Source organism: Amblyraja radiata, chromosome 27 (assembly GCF_010909765.2).
Source record: "Amblyraja radiata isolate CabotCenter1 chromosome 27, sAmbRad1.1.pri, whole genome shotgun sequence".
In the NCBI taxonomy this organism is placed as follows: domain Eukaryota; kingdom Metazoa; phylum Chordata; class Chondrichthyes; order Rajiformes; family Rajidae; genus Amblyraja; species Amblyraja radiata.
Genome location: NC_045982.1, coordinates 15,955,314 through 15,973,920, shown reverse-complemented (window position 1 = coordinate 15,973,920; position 18,607 = coordinate 15,955,314). Strand labels below are relative to the sequence as shown.

Here is an 18,607-nt window from a genome sequence, read left to right as displayed (position 1 = left end):
TATTTATTTGCCTCTGTACTCAATTTGAGATTTGTAATAGAAAAAAATCACGTGGTTAAAGTTCACATTGTCAGATTTTAATAAAGGGCAGTTTTATACATTTCACCATGTAGAAATTACAAGTGTTTAGACATAGCCCCCCCCATTTCAGGGCACCGTAATGTTTGGGACACAGCAATGTCATGTAAATGAAAGTAGTCATGTTTAGTATTTTATTGCATATCCTTTGCATGCAATGACTGCTTGAAGTCTGTGATTCATGGACATCACCAGTTGCTGGGTGTCTTCTCTGGTGATGCTCTGCCAGGCCTGTATTGCAGTCATCTTTAGCTTATGTTTGTTTGGGGGGCTAGTCCAGTTTTCTCTCAGCATATAAAAGGCATACTCAATTGGGTTCAGATCAGGTGATTGACTTGGCCACTCAAGAATTGACCATTTTTTAGCTTTGAAAAACTCCTTTGTTGCTTTAGCAGTATGTTTGGGATCATTGGTAGACAAAAGCAAAGATCTTATAGCGGAGCAAGATGGCCTACTCCTACGCAAAACACGTAGTACGGTCATGGGCAGATTCATGGGCAATTATAGGACCCATTTTAGCAACCAGCCTCCGCCATCTTGCTTCCGGTCAAAGATCGGAACTTTGCTTCCGCCTCCGCTCTGGAATCTAAAGAATCTTCACTTTGTCCATGGTGGCGTCCACGTCTACTAGTGTTGCATTCTGTTCTGCGGTAAATTGCTCCAATCGGCAATGTAGGCGACCCGACTTGTCTTTCTTCAGGTTCCCCGTTAAGGAGGAAAGGTAAGAAAACATTTATTACTTCTGTGGCATATTGAAAATTTTATTTAGTCTGTTCAATCTCTCACTGTAGTTAGATCATTGAACTCAGATAGTTGAGGCCTCATGGCAACATCCTCTTAAAAATCTTCTCCTCAAGAGCATTTTCATTCTATCTCCGTGTTATTTAATGCAGAATAAGAACATATTGACTCTGTTTTGTACTGAGAATTTTATTAAGTCTGCCCGAACTTTCACTATAGTTCAGATCTTAGAGCTGATTTTTTCCCCTTTATCTCAGGTACAGTCAAGGTCTCAAACCAGCACCATGGTCATGGCTAATCATCCACAATCAGTACCCCGTTCCTACCTTCTCCCCATATTCCCTGACTCCGCTATTTTTAAGAGTCCTATCTAGCTCTCTCTTGAAAGCATCCAGAGAACCTGCCTCCACTGCCCTCTGAGGCAGAGAATTCCACCACTCTCACCACTCTCTGTGAGAAAAAGTGTTTCCCCGTCTCCGTTCTAAATGGCTTACTCCTTATTCTTAAACTGTGGCCCCTGGTTCTGGACTCCCCCAACATCAGGAACATGTTTCCTGCCTCTAGCGTGTCCAAGCCCTTAACAATCTTATATGTTTCAATAAGATATCCTCTCATCCTTCTAAACTCCAGAGTGTACAAGCCCAGCTGCTCCATTGCCTGCATGCTTACTTTCATAGACTGATGTACAAGGAACCCCAGATCCCATTGTACTACCCCTTTTGCCAACTTGACGCCATTTAGATAGTGCTGGAATAGGTGCAGGAGTACTAGTTGCCTCATGGCAACATCCTTGTAAAAATCTTCTCAAGAGCATTTTCTTTCTACCTGTTATTTAATGCAGAATAAGAACATATTGACTGCATGATATTTTCTGTAAATTCAGATATCGACAGTGTGTCCAGAATACTCGCCGACATGATCTCCTACACTGAACTGCAGAGTATTTGTCAAATAACTGCCATCTTATGTACATTGTGTGAAATTGTGATTTGTTAGCTGCGCAAAACAATACAAATGGCGATTTATTTATTATTGTATCTACGTTGGACGTTTGCTCTTTGGTGTAAGCAGGGGTGGGGCTATCATTGTGTTACATACGTTGAATTGTACATCACTTTCACTGGTTAGCTGATATGCTGATCACTGCAACCCTGTATATCTCGCGCACAGAATAATGTGAATTATATAAATCATACTATGTATGTCAGAAATAAAGTGTTAACCATGTTAATGGATTTCTATTATGAATTATTTAAAATTGAGCGGGTTGGTGCAATATTGGTACCATATGCTGCTAATGTGTCGTTATCAGATATTCAGTTAAAAGAGAAATAAATCACAATAAAAGTGAAAAGATGTTCCTTCCACAGCGTGCGGGGAGTCTGGCCTGGATCAGCACGGCCGAGGCACCAAAGTGAAGTTGCGGGGAGGTTTACAATGTTTTTTTATTTAATGTTGTCCCTTGTCTAGTCTGAAATAAAGTTCATCACTGCATATAAAAATCAGAAGAAATGTAAATGTGTGTGTTATATTATTATATACATCTATATCACATTCATATATGTGTGTTCTTTCCAGCACAATCTAATCAGTTGTATGCTCGCTGAATAAAACCATCCTTAAGTTATACATCATTTGTAAATCTTGCTTAAACAAATTTAATTTTGTGAAATACTTAATTTAGATAACCCCACCATATAACCATATAACAATTACAGCACGGAAACAGGCCATCTCAACCCTTCTAGTCCGTGCCGAACACGTATTCTCCCCTAGTCCCATATACCTGCGCTCAGACCATAACCCTCCATTCCTTTCCCGTCCATATAACTATCCAATTTATTTTTAAATGATAAAAACGAACCTGCCTCAACCACCTTCACTGGAAGCTCATTCCACACAGCCACCACTCTCTGAGTAAAGATTCAGATTCAAGTTTAATTGTCATTGTCAGTGTACAGTACAGAGACAACGAAATGCATTACTAATATACAGGGTTACTAAAATGCATTACACACTAAAGAAGTTCCCCCTCATGTTACCCCTAAACATTAGCCCCTTAATTCTCAAGTCATGTCCCTTTGTTTGAATCTTCCCTACTCTCAGTGGGAAAAGCTTATCCACGTCAACTCTGTCTATCCCTCTCATCATTTTAAAGACCTCTATCAAGTCCCCCCTTAACCTTCTGCGCTCCAAAGAATAAAGCCCTAACTTGTTCAACCTTTCTCTGTAACTTAGTTGCTGAAACCCAGGCAACATTCTAGTAAATCTCCTCTGTACTCTCTATTTTGTTGACATCCTTCCTATAATTAGGCGACCAAAATTGTACACCATACTCCAGAATTGGCCTCACCAATGCCTTGTACAATTTTAACATTACATCCCAACTTCTATACTCAATGCTCTGATTTATAAAGGCCAGCACACCAAAAGCTTTCTTTACCACCCTATCTACATGAGATTCCACTTTCAGGGAACTGCGCAGTTATTCCCAGATCCCTCTGTTCACCTGCATTCTTCAATTCCCTACCATTTACCATGTATGTCCTATTTTGATTTGTCCTGCCAAGATGTAGCACCTCACACTTATCAGCATTAAACTCCATCTGCCATCTTTCAGCCCACTCTTCCAACTGGCATAAATCTCTCTGTAGACTTTGAAAATCTACTTCATTATCCACAACCCCACCTATCTTAGTATCATCTGCATACTTACTAATCCAATTTGCCACACCATCATCCAGATCATTGATGTACATGACAAACAACAGTGGACCCAACAGATCCCTGTGGCACCCCACTAGTCACTGGCCTCCAACCTGACAAACAACCATCCACCATTACTCTCTGGCATCTCCCATTCAGTCCGCCATTAATACCCAACCATTGAACCTTCTTAACCAACCTTCCATGAGGAACCTTGTCAAAGGCCTTACTGAAGTCCATATATACAACATCCACTGCTTTACCCTCATCATTACAGACAGATCTCATTCCACTCTCTGGCTATTGGGAAGACCAGACCCATTTTATTGTTGAGAAACTCCATAGATACAAAAACATTAAGTAACATTCCAGGGCTAGAGCAACTGGAATCTTCATATTGCTATTATTTTCCCAAATACTGCAGTTGTGAACAGTGTGATTAGATGAATGAATTACAGAGTGCATGTGTAATACAAAATCAACTCAAACTCAGCATACGAGACATTTAAAAAGAAATTATTTAAAAAACATTAAAAAAGAAAATTACCAGTCAATTTTTATAAACATTTTATTCTTTAAAAAGAACTAACAGAATTATGAATCTAACCCTACATCTCACACACACACAAACTGTTTCCCCGCAACGTTGATTACACTGCGAGTCAGGTAGGTTCCGGTTACTAAAATGGACGAAAAAAATGCCCACGATCCGCTCCGTAGCGTACTACACGTCAGCCCATTGTATTTTGCAGGAGTGGCCTATCTTGCTCCGCTATAAGATCTTTGGACAAAAGTGCTGGAGAAACTCAGCGGGTTAGGCAGCATCTATGGAGTGAAGGAAATAGGCAACGTTTCGGGCCGAAACCTTTCTTCAGACTGATGTAGGGTGGGGGATCATTGTCTTGCTGTGGAATGAACTGCCGGCCAATGAGTTGTGAGGCATTTGTTTGAACGTGAGCCGATAGGACATGTCTAAGTTCAGAATTCATTATGCTACTACATCAGCAGTTGTATCATCAATGAAGATAAGTGAGCCAGTACCTTCAGCAGCCATACATGCCCAGGCCATACTAGCCTCTGTTCATGAAATCTTCTGCGGACAGTGGTCATTCACAAATCCACTCCTGAAGAGTCTGATCTGTCAGATAGGTGTTTGGGGGTTTTTCTTTATGATACTTGTCATCAGCTGTGGAGGTCTTCCTTGGCCTGCCTGTCCCTTTGCTCACCAGTGTTCTTTCTTCCTAATGATGTTCCGACAGTTGCTGTTGGTAAGCCTAAGGTTTGGCTGATGTCTCTTAACAGTTTTATTCTTGTTTCTCAGTCTTATAATGGCTTCTTTGACTTTCATTGGCACCATGTTGGTCCTCATGTTGATAAAGAGCAATAAAAGTTTCCAAAGGTGATAGAAAGACTAAGTGCTGAGAGCTCTTATACCTGCATTAAGGAAGCATTTAAACACACCTGAGCAATTACAAACACCTGTGAAGCCATGTGTCCCAAATTTTATGGTGCCCTGAAATGGGGGGACTATGTATGATGTAGAATTACAGCTGTAATTTCTACATGATGAAACCAAAATGTATAAAAATACCCTTTAATAAAATCTAACAATGTGCACCTCAACCATGTGGTTTTTTTCTATTACAAATCTCAAATTGTGGAGTACAGAGGTAAATAAATAAATGATGGATCTTTGTCCCAAACATTATGGGGGGCACTGTATATTGTTAGAGGCCTCCATTGTGAGTGATGCCAAACACAAATTGGAGGAACAGCATCACATATTTCACTTGGGCAGCTTACAAACAATATTAACCAAAGAATATTGATTTCTCTAACTTCAAGGAACCCTTGAATCCCCCTCTCCATTCCTCCTCCACCCAAGTCATACCAGCCTCAAAGTCGTCTTGTGCCCGACTATGCTTTCACCCACACCACTGGCTGTTTCCTTTATCATCGTTACTTTTTTGCATATCTTTCATTCATTTGTTGTATATCTCTCGTTTCCCTTTCCTGACGCTGTCTTCTACGATCTTTGGTCTGAAGGGTCTCGACCTGAAACATCACCCATTCTTTTTCTCCAGAGATGCTGTCTAACCCACTGAGTTACCTCCAGCTTTTTGTGTCTATCTTCAGTTCAAATCAGCATCTGCAGGTTCTCCCTACATCAGTTGTTAGGTCAGTTGGATACACCCCCAATATGAATGTGCATGGTGGTGGGGAGAATATAATGATTGGTGCTGTCAGTGTAGGCAGATTCAGCCCCAAGGGCCTGAATCGACACTGAATGTCTCCATGAAGTCTCTGTTCCTTTGCCTGCAGAAGGGGGCCCATAGCTGGATGGGGCAGGTAATGTTTGTAAGTTCATGCATGAATTCACTCAGGTTGTGCTTCTGTTTTCACTTGCCCCCCCCCCCCATATGCTCAAGTAATGTGTTCCATGCCTTCCAGAATGCTGTGCTTCCACTGTGAGGCGTAGTCTTGGCATTCCCATGTAATTTGTTCCCAAGACTTTTGAGATCCTTTAAACATTTTCACATCCCAGACACCTCTTTCCATAAGATAGGCCAGGAGTCTGTTGTCAAGCTAATAGCTGGGTCCTCCCCATTGGAGTGAAGAATTTGTACCTTGCTTAGATGCCAATATCCGTTTGTTCGATGTGCCAATGGATTTTGCAAACCTTTGATTGTAGCTCTGGTTCCCAGGGAGGGTTGTTATAAAGGAATGGGTGACATTTCCGATCGAGACGCTTCTTCAGACTTCAAACGTCATCCAATACTACTCTCCAGATGCTGCCTGTCCCACTGAGTTACTCCAGCACTTTGTGTCTATCTTCGATGTAAACCAGCATCTGCAGTTCCTTCCTACATATTGTAGCAGTCCTCTATATTCCCAAGCACATGGATCACTGCAAGTTGCAGTAATGAACTAGTAGGTGCCAGATGACGTAATGGTCAAACTATTTCTCGAAGTTGAATAATACAACCGAATAACTCCAAACATGGATTTCAGTTGTTTTCAGAGACATAATAAGTAACTTTGTGGAGTGGAGTGCACACAATAACCTCCATCTTAACACCAAAAAAACCAAGGAGATAGTTGTGGACTTCAGGAGGGGGAGGAGGAGGACTCAAGCAACACCAATCACCATTAAGGGCACTGAGGTGGAGGTGGTCGCTAACCACAGGTACCTTGGGGTGCAGCTTGACAGTGAGCTGAACTGGAAGTGTCATATGGAGACGGTGTACAGGAAGGGACAAAGCCGACTGTATTTTTTAAGGAGGCTGAGGTCATTTAACATCTGCCAACCCCTACTGTGCAGTGTCTACCATTCAGTGGTGGCCAGTGCTGTTTTTTGCTGTGGCCTGTTGGGGAGATGGCGCCCGCATAGCGGACAAAAACAGACTGGACAAGCTAATCAGGAAGGCCGGCTCAGTGGTCGGGGCTGAGCAACGAACGGTCCAGCAGGTGGCAGAGGCCAGAACTCTGAACAAACTGGGTTCAATAATGACCAACCCCACTCCATGCCCTGAAGGTGATCAAGAGCAGCATCTTCAGTCAGAGGCTGATTGCACCAATGTGCAAAACTGAGAGACATAGGAAGTCCTGTTTACCAGCTGCTATAAGGTTATATAATGCGCATAAATAACTGCACTTTTTTTTTAAATTAATTGTATTTTAACTTGTATTTTAACTTGTTAAGTATGGAAGACATTTGAGGAAATGTGTGGTGTTATGTCTGTCTTGAAGCTGTCGTGGCACTGTAATTTCCTGTAAAGGATTATTAAAGGTATAATCAAATCAATCAAATTCATGAAATTAATGATTTTTTATTTTTATTTTTTTTAAATGTCGCCTGCCCTACCTTCAAGTCATTTAATCTCTTGATAAATTGCTAAATCACCTTTTGACTTTGCCAAATCTATAACAAGATACTTGTCCTGTTGTAGTCGCTGGAAATCTATGGGTCTGACTTCTGATACTGTGTATGATAGTTAGATAGAGCTCTTAAAGATAGTAGGCAAGGGATATGGGGAGAAGGCAGGAACAGGGTACTGATTGTGGATGATCACATTGAATGGCTGTGCTGACCAAATGGCATACTCCTGCACCTATTGTCGAATATGAACTATTGCACAGTAGAATGAAATGACATTTTGGGGGAAAATGGCTGCATGCTAATATGAACAAAACCAGCTATGGCCATCGCTCCATTTGAAAACCAAAAAGTCTTGCCCTTACCCACAATATCAACTTCCTCCAAATTCACCTGCTGAATTATTCCAATATTTTGTAGTGACATGGTGAAGTTAGCAATACTGAAAGGGAAAGGTCTACTTCCACACTATCATCCACCAAATGTTTGCATATGACTAAGCATGCAGATTCAATTTACCATGTTAACCCAAAAAATTGAACCTGAAACTGAAGTGGTTTTGGGTATTTATTAGTTTTAAATCATTACACAACCAAAATAGCTCCTAATTAGTGAAAGGACATTTACAATTACACTGATAGCTTTGGAATCTACATTTAGAATCCATCATTCCTATCCTTTCCTTCTGAATTTCTTTCGATGCATCTTGATCAATATCCAGTATCTCATTAATACACATATTTGGCTGGTAATGAATAAACATTTTGGTGGTGTCTGTCTCAGGGTTTGCTGGATCTTGGTGGCTGGTGGTGATATTCACTTCTTGTTTATTATTTTACTGGCAGCCTTGGTGGCTTTTACAGTAAGTTCTTTCTTAGTAACTGCCTTGATCACACCTACAGCCACCGTCTGTCTCATGTCACGGACAGCAAAGCGACCTACAAGAGAAAAGGTAGTTAGTGAATCCTCTTTTGCCTTTTATACTGAGAATTACTAAACCCAGATCAACCCACAAAACTCAATGAAAGAACTGGAATGGGCTTACAAGTGCTATGGCATTCAATACAGTACCAAAACGCACCTCCCGATAACTCAGAATCAAAATCTATAATTTCCCCATGCTCTTACCCTACAGCCCCAAGACTACATTTGCATTTCTTTCATTTTGCAGCTTTAAAATCACTGAAGTTTCCAGTTCTCAGGAACATAACCAGCTGTAATTTTTGTTGCTTTCATTATCATTATAGATACTTTGTTGCCAATGACTATTCCGGCAAGTCTCCTTATCTAATTGCCAAGTACACTATTCCTACACAAAATGGTGCCAGGTGTGATCAACCAGGGCTTGAGCCCAATTTGAGATATTACAGCCAAAATTAAATTTTCAGATGCCAATGATATTTAAATTATACGCACCTGTGCACCCATCCCTTCCCATTTTTCTCTGGACATTCACCCCCCCCAGCTTTGTTATAAAAGGACAATTCTGCTAAACAAAGTACAATATTCACACATATGATGAACTGATGACAACTAAAAACCAACTATCTTTTGGATACCTACCAAGAGGTGGATATTCAGAAAAGCTCTCCACACACATGGGCTTAGTTGGAGTCAAGGTGACAATAGCTGCATCTCCAGACTTTATAATTTTGGGGGAATCTTCAATCTTCTTGCCAGATCGACGATCAATCTTCTCCTTTAGTTCACTAAACTTACAGGCGATGTGAGCAGTATGACAATCAAGTACTGGGGAATAGCCAGCCGAAATCTGACCAGGGTGGTTCAAGATAATGACCTACAAAGCAAAATTACAAATCAAACTTTTGGCAGGAAAAGACAAATAAACAAGTATTTTATTTCAGCCAATTGATTGATGCTGGACATCATTATTTGGGACATGGGCATGTGTTGCCCTGGAGGTGGTGGACTCACCTTAATCCACTGCAAGGTTTAGCAATTCATGTTATTCAACTTGGATAATATGTAGGTGGTGTTGATATCTGCTACTCTTCCTAATGAATTTGTGGGAACATTTTGAATTTAATGTTTAGGATGGTAGGCAGTGACAATAATTAGCTTTTCTTCGAAGTTCCCTAAACAATTTGACTAATAATGTACATCATTATTCAACTTAAGAGCACATCTAACTGTGTGCATTGTACAAAACTACAGATTTCAAACAGAAAGATTCCTACCAGTTCAGCCATCCAAACACCATTATAATAATTGTTCTCAAAAATCAATCAAGCAGGCATAAACATCATGCTAATCACTAAACAGAAAGTTCCTCATTACGAATTGACTAGCTAAAAATCTGGTCCTACCTGTGCAATAAAATGATCAGCTTCCACTGGAGGATCATTTTTGTTGTCACCAGCAACATAGCCCCGGCGGATATCCTTAACAGAAACATTCTTGATGTTGAAACCAACATTGTCACCAGGAAGAGCTTCAGGCAGGGCTTCATGGTGCATTTCCACAGATTTTACTTCAGTTACGAGTCCATTGGGAGCAAACTGCACCAACATTCCAGATTTCAGAATACCAGTCTCAACCCGACCCACTGGTACTGTGCCAATACCTGAAACAGAACAAAGAAAAATTCAGAACGCATGTAAGACAAACAGAAAGCACTACTACTGCAAAAGACACTGCACTACAGAGATCACCAATCTCAATTAGGTTTCAGTGAGGATTAGACAAACAATTGGCAATTTTAAGTCGAGTCTTTCATGTTGTGGTACCTCTACGCAAAGACAGCTCTCTTGATTGGCCCTTGAAATGCTGCCTGTTCACATCCACTATAAATTTTGGTACTCATATTGTAAAGGATCAGGGCTCGAAATTAGCGGTTTCCCGGGTGCCACTGACCACCCAAAGTGCCGCCGGGCAACCTAAACACAGAGTCATTTTGCCCGGCTTGGCACGCAGATGATACTGGTTGATATCGAAGACACAAAAAACTGGAGTAACTCAGCGGGTCAGGCAGCATCTCTGGAGAAAAGGAACGTGACGTTTTGTGTCGATGACGGCTGTAATGTGTGAGAAAGATACCAAGTGTGGCATGACGGAGGGTCGGAGCGAATAACGGGCTCCGAACAGCAGCAGCAGCAGCGACGTCGGCTCCATCTCCTCCTCCTCCCGCCCGCTTAGCTGCCGCTGCTTGCCATTTGGCCAACGGCGGTTTCAAAACAAACCCTCCCACATGCCGAGGCCGGGAGGAGGTGGCCCCTTTCCGCTGTCTGAAGCATCTGCACCGCTCGGCCCCGCACCTTCCTGTTGGTTGGCGGATGAGGGGAGGCGGTGGCGAGGAGATCCCAACTGCCTCCCCCTTTGGTGACGGACAGGCAGGGGCGGAGATCCCAGGGACAGCAAGGGGGACTCGCCCCCCCTGTTTTGAGAGGTCCCCACCCGAGAGACGTCGGGAGTCAGACGGGAGCGGTGCCCCCAGCCAGCCCAGAGAAGCAGCGCTAAACCCAGCTCAACTCTGCCTGTCCCGCCAGGTTATCCCTGCCTGGATTTACAGGAAATATGTCATCAGTACAGGCATGACCAGGCGAGACAAGCAGAGTTGAGCTGCATTTAGCGCTGGATTGAGCCTCCGAAGCTGTGTGTGTGTGCGTGGCCGCCAAGAGATTGTGTCCCCCGTCCCCTCAATATTTTGATAGCGATTTCTGTGCCTGCAGCGATGATGCCGGTGTTGTCAGAGGAGCGCTGACCTTCCTTCCCACCTCCTCTCTCTCGTACGCCCCCCTCCACCCCCTTATCCTGAGACCCGCACTGATCCCCATTCCAGCCTCTATTCAGTCCTCACTGACATCTCGTGTGCTCCCCTCATCTACTCCCCCCCCCCCCCCCCCCCATCTATTCAACCTGCACTGATCTTCCTATCCACCTCGCATTGATTCTCCTGCCACTCCCCATCAATCCTACACTGGTCCTTCTATTGATCCTGTACTGACCCCCCTTCCCATCCATCCTGCACTGCACCACCCCTTCATCCTGCACTTCTCACCCCATCCATCCTGCACAGATCCGCCCCATTCAACCCGTCATCCCCCGCGCTCTCCCCTCACAATTTTACTTACTCCAACCAACACGCACTAATTCCCCTGCCTCAATCCATCCATTCTGCACCGATTGCCTTCTCAACCCCCCCCCCCACCGCCATCTATCCATCCATCCATCCTGCACTGATTCACACCCCCCCCCCCCTCCCCCCGACCCTATTGTGTTGGAAATGTCTTCAGAGCGAACATTGACTATGATTGATAACGGAATGCAATCAGCTGTGTTTTAATTCCCAATGTTATTATTTGTTTTAATCCATAAAGATGGATTAATTAAATTGTGAACACGTGAAACATTAAAACCGCTGTGTTCGATTGTCACTGCTACCGTTGACACGTTATTACAGAATTCATTTTAACGGCAAATCAATGCTCTTAATAAGGGGTCAGAATGAGCAACATTCACAACTATACGTTGGATTTATCTAGGTTTTACTTCTAGTCAGTCATATACATCATAAATTTGGTCAGGAGATATTTCAGTTGAAATGTTTACATTAATTCTGAAGTGGGAATGATGGAAAAAGCGGGTATCAACAATTTTTTTTTAATTTGTTGCTTACAAACTGGGTATCTTCATTGCTGTTAACATACATCTAATCTGAATGTCCGGTAATGTGGCGTCTTGACACCTTTAAATATATTACCAAAAGAACATTTGCTGCATTTATGTCCTTTGGCCATCTCTTGTTAGTGTAATGTTTAACCTGTCAGATGGGTATAGTCAGTTTTAACAGCTATTATCATAAAATGCCTTTAGAAAATTCCTTGCAACCTGTATATTTTGTTGTGGATAAATTATGTGGGAAGCGAGTGTTTCTGTACCAATAGCAATAACGACACTTGCTATGGCCATGTCATAATTTTCAGTCCATAGAAAACATGCTTGCATCAATCTGTAGTGTGCATGGTTAAGCATATGTTATCATGGTCCAGGATTTATTGACACAAGTTGATCAGACGCTTAATAATCCAACCACATTTTTGTTTGGAAGTGGAAAGAAATAATAAAAATTGCATTAATTGCAATGTGTAAAAAGAGTTGAGATACTGTATTATAATTTTGCTGCATGTCATTGTGGTATATGTCATGTCTTGATTGGTGAATGTTTAGTTCGTGACTTTATTTGAAGCAGTAATTGTGTTTCATTGAGCATAATTCCGACTGGTAACTACGCACTTCGTCCGAGCACATTATCGCACGCTTCATGCATGCCATCTTAAATGACCACCTAAACTGTCATTTGGCAACCTAAAAAGCTGCCAAGGTTGCCCGGCTGGCAACAGGGAAAAAAGGTTAAGCAAGAGCCCCGAGGATGAATAACTTACCACCAATTTTGTAGACATCCTGGAGGGGGAGGCGAAGAGCTTTGTTTGTTGGGCGTTCTGGGGGCGAAATACCATCCAGAGCTTGGAGCAAGGTGACACCAGTGATTGTCTCGGTCTTCCTAGTAATCATCCAACTTTGGAACCAACTCATCTGTAAGAGCAGAAAATTGTTGGGATATTTGGCAAATGTCCAGAACCAAATATTTGAATCATAAAAACTATTCAAAATTTGACAGCACCGGACATTTAAATAAATTTTGCAATGCTATTAAAACTTACATTTGCACTGGGTTCCAGCATATTGTCTCCATTCCAACCAGAGATGGGAACAAATGCTACTGTTGCTGGATTGTAGCCAATCTTCTTAATGTATTGGGTGACTTCCTTCTTGATTTCTTCGAATCGATCACGACTGTATGGGGGTTCAGTGGAGTCCATCTTGTTAACACCAATAATGAGCTGCTTGACACCCAAAGTGTAGGCAAGAAGGGCATGTTCCCTTGTCTGACCGTTCTTTGAGATACCAGCTTCAAACTCACCCACACCAGCCGCAACTACCAGCACTGCACAGTCAGCCTAGAAAGAAGTAGTATGGTAAATATGGTATGGTAGTAATATTTAGAAATTGGGCCAGGATTTCAGCCATGAAACTCATCCAATTGACAAAGTGCCAGGAGAACCCAACAGTTATTGAATAAAATTTGGGCAATAAATATTAATATATATTCAAGGAGTAAAAATATAGCTGCAGCAATTCAAAGTTCCAAATTATGCTGGACATACCTGCGAGGTGCCGGTAATCATGTTCTTGATAAAGTCCCTGTGTCCTGGAGCATCAATGATGGTGATATAGTACTTTGCGGTTTCAAACTTCCAAAGAGAGATGTCAATGGTAATTCCACGCTCACGTTCAGCTTTCAGTTTATCCAACACCCAGGCATATTTGAAGGATCCTTTCCCCATCTAGAAGATATCAGGTGAAATTAGGCAAACAAAACTCAGGACATGGCAGCCTTCTAAACAATAGGTCATTAGATCAACTTGAAATTAATTGGTTACTTCAGTTTCACCAGTGCCTTGGACATGTTTTCCAATTTATAACTGGCAATCACTCCAGTGAATTTTTCACATTTTTAAAAAATGGTGGCGAAAAATACAAACCTCAGCAGCTTCCTTTTCAAATTTCTCAATGACCCTCTTATCAATGCCACCACATTTGTAGATGAGATGACCAGTGGTTGTAGATTTGCCAGAATCGACATGACCGATGACAACAATGTTGATGTGTATCTTTTCCTTGCCCATTTTTAACGTTAGAATGAGTGCTGTTAAAAGAAACAAATTGAAGAAAATCAAAGTGTGTAAATCATATCTGAACATTGAAACTACATATTAGAACCTTGTAATAAGACAAGTGCCCCCAGGCAAGCATACTGCTAACTAACAGCTTGTTAAGCAAGAAGAGGGACGCAATTGTTAAAAATATCCATCCAGTTTCAATGAAGGCCAATAACGACCTCCGCACAGACGATCACATCCTGTGAGCGAGTCAATGGGGACGTGGCAAACGATTCACTCATCAATGCCATGACATCGGTATTTCACGACGCCAGATGGCTCCCTTCGAGAATGAACGGAGAGGAAAAAAAAGTACACTGGGTGCTGATTAGGGCACTTTTGAGAGAGAAAAAATGGTGCACGCCCTGCCCCAAAGGCGGTTTCAACAAGAAAATGAATGCGGAAACCTCTGGAGGGGAGCTCAACTACTTAAAATCCAATCCTTAAAAATTTAACGCCAATCATTATGTGATCTTAATATCGAACCGGTGTGGATAATTAAACATGCCCCCATTCTTGTAAAGGGTAAATTGTGCACAACCCTGGTGGGAACCGAGTGGCGCGCTGACCGGAACTCGCCGACGATTGCATCAGCCGCCGAACAATGGGCTCGGCCTTCTTAATTTTACCTCAGCGAGTCACAGCCACAAAACAACTCCCCCCCCAAAAATTAGAAATGACATTGCGAAAAGTTAAAATACGGTCAAAATGTTGTATCTACCCAGTCGATGTCACCGGATGGCGAAGTATAAGGATCGGATGACAACGGATTGTGTGCCGCCGAGAGCCGCACGCCCATGATTCTCCGCCAACAAAAGCGGCCTTCGACGCCGGCGCCAGCGCGAGCGCCACTCCTCCCTCACACGGCCGCCTTCCGACCGAGAAAGGGACAAAAAATGCCTCTCCCATCGTACTGATCCGGTGGGTAGTTTTTAATATCTTTACTCCACTCGCTCATGAGAGGGGAGGGGGAGGGGGAGGGGGTGGGGAAACAAAAAGCCGCCATCGCGGATCTGAGATGAGGAAAATCCTTGACAGAAATATCTGTCGCCAGGTCGCCGGTGACGGTCAGGTTCCACAAACCGTCCGGGTGGCCTGTTATATGTAGTCAATTCAATTGGATTGGATTCTACCTGCTCGATTCCAATGACGGAAACTGCTTTCCAGTCAACATCTACCAAGTTTATTAAAAAAAAACAAAAAAAACTCCCACCACACTAAGGTTACAAAATAACCGGCGCCAAGGCCCGGGCCCCATCCCGTCGGGCAAATCTGCCCAGTTTGGCAAGGCCGACGGCCATTTCTGAAATAGTTACCGTTTGGATACAGCCGCAAACCTCCCTTTGGTTGACTCGGAGACTAAAGGACCAAAGAGATGGCGTCGTGGCAATTTATAGGGAAGGAGAGAGGCTGACGCCCACGGCGCATTCCTCCTCCCGCCCCCTTTTCTGCTCTCGTCGTGTTCATGGTGGGTGAATGCACGCTTTTAATATTTTCCTCCAGTCCTCTTTCTTGCCTTTTCACGTTCTCTTCCGCCTCCAAAGTGAAACTCAAAGTCAAAGGAGACGTGACATATTTCGCGATATTTTTCTTTGCGGCTTTAATTAGTGTTTTCTGAACCCAAAAATCATTTCAATCTTCCGAGATCCATTCGGGTTGCAGTCCATCCGGTTCTGGCGAATTAACGTTGTTGCCTCCCACCTCCAAGTTCCATCCAGAAGTTTCCGAAGTATGAATGACGTGCCAGAAATTTGATTGACTTTTTGTTTGTTGACTTCTGGTGCAATGCATAATTTTAACTATCGACTTCAAGGTACTTTCAGACAAACAAAATAACTCGAGTTATGATTTTTATCAACATTCTGGTTCGATTTTCAACTAATTTAGTCACAATATAACAGTGTTTTAAAAAAAAAAAAAAAAGTTCCCGACTCCTCCCCCCGAACCAATTGTTCAAGCGCTTTTGATTGCAACATGCGCCTTAATTTAGTTCAACAAAGAAACTGACAAGTTACTAAAGATTGTACGATATGAAGGTCTTACTTTTATGTACACTCTAGAAATTCATAATATTTAAAACAAAACAATAATTGGAAATACAATTGACAGACAGCTTCCAACTAAGCTGAATTGTATTGAAACAGCCACCTGGTTGATAACTCGTATCTGAAAATACACCGTAAAAGCTTGTTATTGATTTACACGTTTAATTACAGTTGCCCATCCAGAGTGATTGGAATAACCCAATCTTAAAATGTTCAGTCCTTATTTAAATTTAAGAGTAAAAGGATGCCGGTAAATGACAGAACCCATGTAGCTACTTCATGATACTTCGTGATTCAGGATCCTCCACATTATTACTCTCTCATAGTTTTTAATGTTTCTGTGCACACTCTAAATCAAATATGATTTCACTAAAAAATCTAAAAAATGACATTATAGATGGCAGTCCATCTGGTTTTTCAGGCTTGTTCCGCCTTTGATCAAGATGAAGGCTGATCTACTTCAGTGTATCTTGGCGTAGCATCATATTTGGTAATGACCAGACCTAGTATCTTCGTTTGAATGGAATTAGAACATCCACAGAGTTCCAAGGGTTCCCTGCCCTCTGAAAGTAGATAGTTTTATTCTAAATGGCCTATTGCTTATTTGGGGTCCAATAATTAAAAAATGTAGAAGATCATCATTAAACTGGTATCATTTGTCTCTAATTGTAAATTGTTCAAATACATAATATATCTAATTTTACAACTATTCAAAACTGCTTTATATAAGTTCAGGGTTTGGATGTGAACTTGTAACTTTTGTAACTAATAATAACAGTTATTGGCTACAGATGGATTCAGTCTGACAATTGGAAATGTAAACTTTAACCATGGAAATTAATTTCAAATATATAAATGCCGTGAAATACTGATTAATTGAATTAGTCTTAATACTAATTATTCTTCAATTATACTGTCACCACTGCATAAAAACATTTCCATTAAATGGCCAGTTAACTTAATTATCATATTTTTTAATCTAAGCAGTTTAAATAAGTGTAAATATATGTTTAAGAATTGGGAGTGCTATGTGGTATATATTTTTAGATACATTGTTGTACCAAATATTCTTGATGGTTCAATTAAAATGTATTTTTTCATAAGATTATAAGTAATAGAATTAGGCCATTTGGCCCATCAAGTCGACTCTGCCATTCAATCATGGCAGATCTATATCTCCCTCCTAATTCCATTCTCCTGCCTTCCCCCCATAATCTCTAATGTCTGTACTAATCAAGAGTCTATCTCTGGCTCCACAGCCTTCTGTGGCAAAGAATTCCACAGATTCAACACCCTCTGACTAAAGAAATTCCTCCTCATCTCCTTTTGCTAAAAGAACATCCTTTAATTCTGAGGCTATGATCTCTAGTCTCAGACTCTCCCACTAGTGAAAACATCCTCTCCACAGCCACTCTATCCAAGCCTTTCACTATTCTGTATGTTTCAATGAGGTCCCCCCCTCATTCTTCTAAACTCCAGCGAATATAGGCCCCGTGCCGTCAAATGCTCATCATATGTTACCCTAGTCATTCCTGGGATCATTCTTGTAAACTACCTCTGGACCCTCTCCAGAGCCAGCAAATCATTCCTCAGACATTGTGCCCAAAATTGATCACAATATTCCAAATGTGGCCTGACCAGCGCCTTGTGGAGGGAGCCTCAGCATTACATAGCTGTTTTTGTATACAAGCCCTCTTGAAATAAATGCGAGCAATAAATGTTTGATAGTTCCATCTCTATCATTTTCCTTTGTGAGCAATTACACAAAACCACCTATGGACACTGAAAATATAGTCAACTGATCATCTGGCCAGTTTCCCTAGTTTACAGATCAACTGTGTGATCCCACTCCCTCATATTCTGGATACAACTTTCTTATACCCCTGTAGCCCAGTCTCCTGGCTGGAGCTCTGGGCTAGGCTGTCACTCTATGTAGGCTGGCATCTTGAGTCCTGAGGCGGGCAGTCCTTTTTCCAGTTGTAGTCCCTGGATAAGTTGATATTCTTCTGGTTTTAGCCGCAAGGTAGCCTACCATTCTCCAGATGGAACTCCAGGGCAAGCTGCTGTTCTACTGACTGGAGTCACAGGGCAGGCCACCGACTCTGCAGGGGGAACATCGGGTCCAGCAATCGGCTCTCGGTGTAGGTGGTCAGTTAATTTCTTGTGGGGTACACATAGAATGTGGAATGGAATCAGAAGGGCTGTGGTCATTCTCCCACCTTGGAACCCCAAGGTGATAGTTACTCTTACAGCAAGGGCCACCAATGTCCCAGCTGGAGCACATTTAATTTAAGTATTTGTTTAGCTTCTGAACCTCACAATTGAGAAATCCACTTGTAATTTGCTTAAAACTGTAAGGTTGGGAGAGATACATTTCTGAATTGTCCAAGGAAATTCTCCCACCCCCATTTCCAAATCAC

The 18,607-nt window shown here is 42.0% G+C and overlaps 1 protein-coding gene across 2 annotated transcripts; it reads right to left on the bottom strand.

Moving 5' to 3' along the window:
* Positions 1 to 7,956: 7,956 nt before the first annotated feature.
* On the bottom strand, positions 7,957 to 15,826 carry LOC116988491 (elongation factor 1-alpha 1-like). Of its 2 annotated transcripts, none has more exons than XM_033045250.1 (8): positions 15,459 to 15,826; positions 13,966 to 14,129; positions 13,588 to 13,767; positions 13,084 to 13,380; positions 12,805 to 12,955; positions 9,730 to 9,986; positions 8,966 to 9,200; positions 7,957 to 8,340 (listed from the first exon to the last, which is right to left on the bottom strand). In XM_033045250.1, exons 2-8 carry the CDS (start codon positions 14,107 to 14,109, stop codon positions 8,219 to 8,221), a joined length of 1,386 nt encoding a protein of 461 aa, XP_032901141.1. In that variant the 5' UTR covers positions 14,110 to 14,129; positions 15,459 to 15,826; the 3' UTR covers positions 7,957 to 8,218. The 2 variants fall into 2 exon arrangements, with proteins under 2 accessions (XP_032901141.1, XP_032901142.1); XM_033045251.1 differs by having other exon boundaries at positions 14,864 to 15,503.
* Between the last annotated feature and the right edge of the window lie 2,781 nt (positions 15,827 to 18,607).